General features: G+C 49.2%; 3 protein-coding genes across 3 annotated transcripts; all 3 read left to right on the top strand.

Annotated features, from left to right (window-relative positions):
• Positions 1 to 330: 330 nt before the first annotated feature.
• TEOVI_000518600 (uncharacterized protein) lies at positions 331 to 3,213 on the top strand (the record flags this gene model as incomplete). The annotated part of the gene is made up of 1 exon (XM_067222282.1): positions 331 to 3,213. The coding sequence occupies one exon, from the start codon at positions 331 to 333 to the stop codon at positions 3,211 to 3,213; it is 2,883 nt and encodes a 960-aa protein (XP_067078383.1).
• A 519-nt stretch (positions 3,214 to 3,732) lies between these two features.
• TEOVI_000518700 (Sybindin-like family, putative) lies at positions 3,733 to 4,206 on the top strand (the record flags this gene model as incomplete). The annotated part of the gene is made up of 1 exon (XM_067222283.1): positions 3,733 to 4,206. The coding sequence occupies one exon, from the start codon at positions 3,733 to 3,735 to the stop codon at positions 4,204 to 4,206; it is 474 nt and encodes a 157-aa protein (XP_067078384.1).
• A 405-nt stretch (positions 4,207 to 4,611) lies between these two features.
• On the top strand, positions 4,612 to 5,082 carry TEOVI_000518800 (glutathione peroxidase, putative; the record flags this gene model as incomplete). The annotated part of the gene is made up of 1 exon (XM_067222284.1): positions 4,612 to 5,082. The coding sequence occupies one exon, from the start codon at positions 4,612 to 4,614 to the stop codon at positions 5,080 to 5,082; it is 471 nt and encodes a 156-aa protein (XP_067078385.1).
• Between the last annotated feature and the right edge of the window lie 461 nt (positions 5,083 to 5,543).

Raw genomic sequence — 5,543 nt, forward strand, 5'->3', positions numbered from 1 at the left:
TTTTTTTTTTTTCTTAAAAGAGAGAAACTGATCCTTCCTCTGTTGTCATTGTTGATGTACATGGTTGAGCTCTCGGTGCTCATTATGACGTGGTGCAGTGTCGTGGTTGCCGTGTGCACCTGGTGAATAAACTTCACTCGTATACGTTTTTTCTCTCCTCTCCTCTTCTTTTTTGTCGGTTCGTTTTCTCCTTAAAATGGGCAGTGGCGTTCATTGCGCGTAAACTGTGAACTAGAATAAAACCGGGCGCTGAACTCTGGCGTGTTTCCTTCCGGCTTCGTGCAGTTTGACAGGTAGCTTCTTTTTGTTTCACACTCGTCCCAGGGAATCATGAGCCGGCCTGATAAGAGACGGCATCGCGACTGTGTCGTTGGCACAACTAAGGACGAGTCCGTGAGGCTTTACGCATTTGCAAATACCAGGCCGGGATATCAAGTGGTGTTTTCCCCTGAGCAGCCACTTATCGTTTTGAAAACCCGCAAGTCTGCTGACAAACCACGACAACATCCATGTATGCAATGGTCTCCGCTTGCCTCACTGCTCTTTGTCCAGCTGCCAAACACAACACACGCCATGTACGTTGCGGACACTACGGGACTTCCGGATTCGATGGAGCGTGAGGAGCAGGTTTCACCAACAGTGGGTCCCATAGTGAAGCGACTCGCCAACGTCGTTGCGAAGCTCAACCCCCACAACGGAACCATGGTTGCCGCTGGCGTGTCAGGCGTGCTCGCCTTTAAGTATATTTTTATGGGCGAAAAGACACTGGGACACACAGATCGGCTTGTACAGCGCCTGCTTCTCGTTTGCCCACCATCTATACACCCGTTTCTGGCGTTGTTCCAAGTGATGGGAAAGCGAGTCCCTGAACGTGGTTATCCAAAGCCAGAGATCGTTGTCGTACTTTCCGATGTATCCGCTGTGAATGGTTGGAATGAGTTTCTGACAGATTTTGCCGCCACATCTGCCCTCGAATCGTGGTCAGTCTCGAGCAACGTCGAACCATCACTTTTTGCTGCTATACTGAGGGAAGCGGGTATCAGTGCTGATGGGACGAAGGTGGCTCTTGAGACCCGGCACAGTGCCCCACGTGTTTATCGCATTGACTTTGTTCTGAGCGCCGTTACGAAACGAACAGAGCAGCAGGTGACACTCAGCCCTCTGTCATCTTCAGGTTGCGGTGAAGAAGACATGGGAAGCAGTCCCCTGGAAAGCGATGATGGGGAAGAGTGCGAGGATGAAGAAGAATATGAATGCGGAGACCATGAGCGGGGTTTGGGGAAAAGTGAGTTTCCACCAGTTTGCAGAGAGGTGGGAACCTCGGAAGAGGTATTTGGACTCATGTCTCTGCCGAACTGTAAACGTTCTACCTGCGTTGTCGTCGAAGGGCGCATCATGGATGCAGCGGCGACGACGTTGGGCACGACGCAAGGTCGGGTGTACGTTACAGGGATGCATGAGGTGCTCAAGTGTTCCAGTAGTGGCACGTCATCCGTACACAAGTCTATCAAAGGCGTGGCAGTTCGTCTTCGGTCCTTCGTTAAACGGGATGAGCAGGGCCGCACCTCGCTGCAGGTGACGAGTGCCGTGTTTCTCACAAAGAATCAAGAACGACGCTCAATGACGGTGTGTTCAATGGCCCAGGTGCCTGCATACAACGTGTCTGAGGTGGCCCATGCGTATGGTGCTTTACTTGTTCGCGGTCGAAAATGCGTGCTTGTACGTAGTTTGGATGAAGAATACGAGGGAGTGCGGCTGCCTTACTTGCTTCACACATCCTCGGAGGAATCCTCGATGGAGTGTGCGGAGCGTGCCCTCTGTGAGCACTGTGATATCAGCCCAGATAATTTCTACTTGCCAAGTTATATTCCACCGACGTGTGTCTATGAGAAGGACGCGGATACGGGAATAACCACCAGTAGGATGATGTATGTTGCCCTGGCAGTGACACCACCTGCAGAGGGTGCGGGTGATGCCGTGGAGGATGAGGAGGACTTCAATGAACCGTATGACTGGTTTGGCTACACAAGAGCACTTAGGATGTTGCAGTCGTGTGCAGATAGGAAGATAGTGCAGCAGTTGCAATGCGCCGTTCGCAGTGCCTACGATGTTGGGCTATATATTCCTCTAAAGGGGCTTGGCGTATTTGGAGACGATGTTTTGGGTGTGGCAGGCAGGAGAACATCTGAGGTGGAACCGGCTTCGGGAATGAGGAGGCCGTTAGAAGGGCTCGAGCTGTTGGTTGTTTGTTCCCCTGGTGACACCTCAGGGCAATCCATGCAAGTGGCTCGGGAGCATCTCACTGAATGTGTGTTACGTGTAGGGAACGAAACCCCTCGTTGCGAAATCCTCCAGGGTGCTCGGGAGACGATGCAGGCGGGGAAAACTACTCTCGTCCTTTGCCTTCAGTGTGATGTAGACGTGAATGTTTTTTCCGAGGAACAGTTGACGTACTGGTCCGAGAAGGGAGCTCGGCCACGGTTGGTGACTCTTCTTTTTTCAGGTGTGAGTGAAATGATCCTTCAGGGAGCCGACGATGGAGCCGATTCGGCCTCTGCCTTCATCTATAGTATAATGCTATCGGATGTGCTTGTGACCGCAGAGGAAGATCAGCAGAAGTTCACGTCGGAGATGTGGGGTCTGCTGCAGCTTGCACATGAACTGAACGGTGAACTTATGCTCTGCGCTGGCATTGTTTCGCGGCGCCCTATCGAAACGCCACCCATTGGAAAGGAAGGGGACGGTGGTGATCAGACGTCGTATGATGAATCTTCGCTGCACGAGATAACCGTCACCTGCACTGGTCGTCCAGTTGAGCCATCGCGTCTGGCGAGGTTGCTGGAAGTTGCGGGGTTAGATGAATGTTACCGCCATGCTGTGGTTTTGTGGGTTCAAGGGGAGGTATGGATTGCAAGCCGTCCAAAGTCGAGAGGTCTTTTAGCTCTTGACATTTCGTCGCGCTGCCTCACTCTGGAAGAAGGCGAACCTTGGGAGGATGACGAAGGTGATGACCGTGCGGGGAAGGGTGAAGATAAGCGGCAAAATGTGATCACTGTGTATGTATGGGCCACTGCCGCGGGTAGAGACGCAGTGAGGGGAACCATTAATACCATTTGGGAGCCAGTTCTGTGTACCGCAAGTCCTTTACCACGTGGCATTTCAGAGGGCGCTAAGGTAGGGGAGGTCGACGATGGACTGCCACCGTGGGAGTGAGTAACCTGTCTCCACACGAGTACCCAAGGTGAAAAAGTAAAGGGGGTGAACCTTTCCTTCTTTATTACGCTAACAATACCCTCTGCGCTGAGGTCTTGGTATAGTTGAATTGGTGGGTATTGGTATTGTGCAGGTGGCTGAAAGCATGGACGGGTAACAGTCGCAGTGAAAAACTGCTTCTCGTGCGTGATTCCCTTACGAGCGCGAGCTTTTTTAGCGGTTCGTTTTAAGTCAGCTCAAAGAAAATAGTTTCTTTTTGCACTAAACTAATACGTATTTAATTAATCACATGTTTCTTTTCGTGATGGTGCTTGTTCGTGGTTTCTCTTTACCATCGATATATATATATATACATTAGCAGCAACTATAACGGCTATTCTAAATAAGTATATGCATAAATTTCTTTGCCTTTTTTTTGTGAATTTTCCGTTTATTTGGATCAAACCAAGGAGCTGGAAGGGCCGGGGTTGTAAGAAACGTTAGAATATCTCGGTAACTGACCCTTTCTCCACACAAGCCATGACAGTTCACTTGCTCTGGATCATAAACCAGTCAGGTCAGCTCATTGCTAAGTCCAGTTTCACCGCGCAGAACAGTATTGGAGAGCTTGGAGCAAAGCCTGATCTACAACTCACAATGTCTAGCATCCTCTTCTCCACCTTCGGTATGTCGCAGGAATTAACGCCGAACGCCAACCCTGTGGATAGTGCTGGGATGACGCTACTGGAGTTCGCGGAGCACAATGTACACATTTACGAGACCCCATCTCTTGTAAAGTTCGTTCTCGTTTCCGACCACCACACCTATGAGTGTAATGCGCTCTTTCGCCAGTTGCACTCACTGTATGTGGAGTACGTAGTGAAAAACCCGTTTAACATAATTGATGAAGGAGGCATCGGGCAACCTATTCGCATACCTGCCTTCACTGAGGCAGTAAAGGAGGCCGTGGATAAATATCATAGCCACACACAGCAGCCCGCGGTGAAGAGGTGATTGTGAAGGATGAATGCAAAGCCAATCACATTTTTTTCGCTTCTGGTGGAGGTTTTACCGCGATGGGATGAACCAAATGTCTCCATCTCTGAAGAAGTTCCGCATGCTGTCGTGAGTTTTTGCTGCTTTTGTTTCCTTCAGCTGACTTTCCAAGTGGTGAGGAAAAAGACAGGAACAACAAAGCAGCAGCCGATTGTTTGCTTATTTCTTGAATCCAGGACTCCCGCATCCGTTCGTGTGTTTTCAAGTGTAAAGGTTTAGCCTGCTGTTGCATTTCACCTTCAATACGACGCTTTTAACTTCAATCCCGTATGACTATCAGTTGAATTAGTAACGGTGACCCGACTGCTTTCTTTTCCCTCTTCTTCTTTGTTACGTAAAGTACTTTTAAACGAGTCGTGCCCTATGAATGGCGGCGCCATTTTTTCTCACTCGGTTCTAATGGACGGTAACGCAGTGATGCTGTCCAAGTATGCTGGTTGTGTAACGGTTCTTGTTAACACTGCGTCCCTCTGCTCTTTTACATCTTCAAACATTCAACACCTTATACACGTTCAGCAAAAATGGGCCTCACGAAGTTTCACTGTCTTAGCCTTTCCGTGCTCTCAATTTGGAAATCAAGAGCCGAAGAAGAGGGATGAGATTTGCTGTTGGGTGGCTCGTAATGGAATTAACTTTCCTGTGTTTGATAAAGTTAACCTGAAGGGGCCGAATACACACCCTCTGTTTCAAATGATTCAGTCGTCACTTGGACCTATACGGTGGAATTACACCAAGGTTGTGTGCAATCGTGCCGGACTCCCATGCGTGAAGCTTCAGCCAGGAAGCTCGCTGGAGGAACTTGAGCGCTATGTTTCACAGTTGTGCGATGAGTGACGGGTGTACATTCAGCGTATAATTTGTAGCGTACGGGCGTATGTAGGGGCATGGTATGTTTTATACCCTCATGTTTGGTATACCTCATCTTAGTGAGAGCAGGTGTCTGACCCTAGGTGGTTGGCATTTTGCTTGTCATGTAAGTTGAATGGTTCCAACTACTCTTTCGATTAAACTGCGCGTCATTCAGTTTTGGCACAACTCCTTTTGTTTCTCACTCTATCCCCATATGTTGCAGTTGGAATACGACCTCAAAGTGAAATAGGAAGCAAAGACAATTCTTTTAAGGTAGTACTAGTGTTGAGTGTTAGCAAAGAGGAGTCACACCTGAATACCGGAAAGTACTTATCTGGAAAATTGATTGACAGAGGCTGACAAAACAAGTCAGAGGACACCCCGTTTTCTTGACGCTAAAATCATACAATGACCTTCAGCATTCCACCACTTCCGTGGGGGTACGA

Source organism: Trypanosoma equiperdum (genome assembly GCF_001457755.1).
Source record: "Trypanosoma equiperdum strain OVI genome assembly, contig: ctg_1598, whole genome shotgun sequence".
In the NCBI taxonomy this organism is placed as follows: Eukaryota; Euglenozoa; class Kinetoplastea; order Trypanosomatida; family Trypanosomatidae; genus Trypanosoma; species Trypanosoma equiperdum.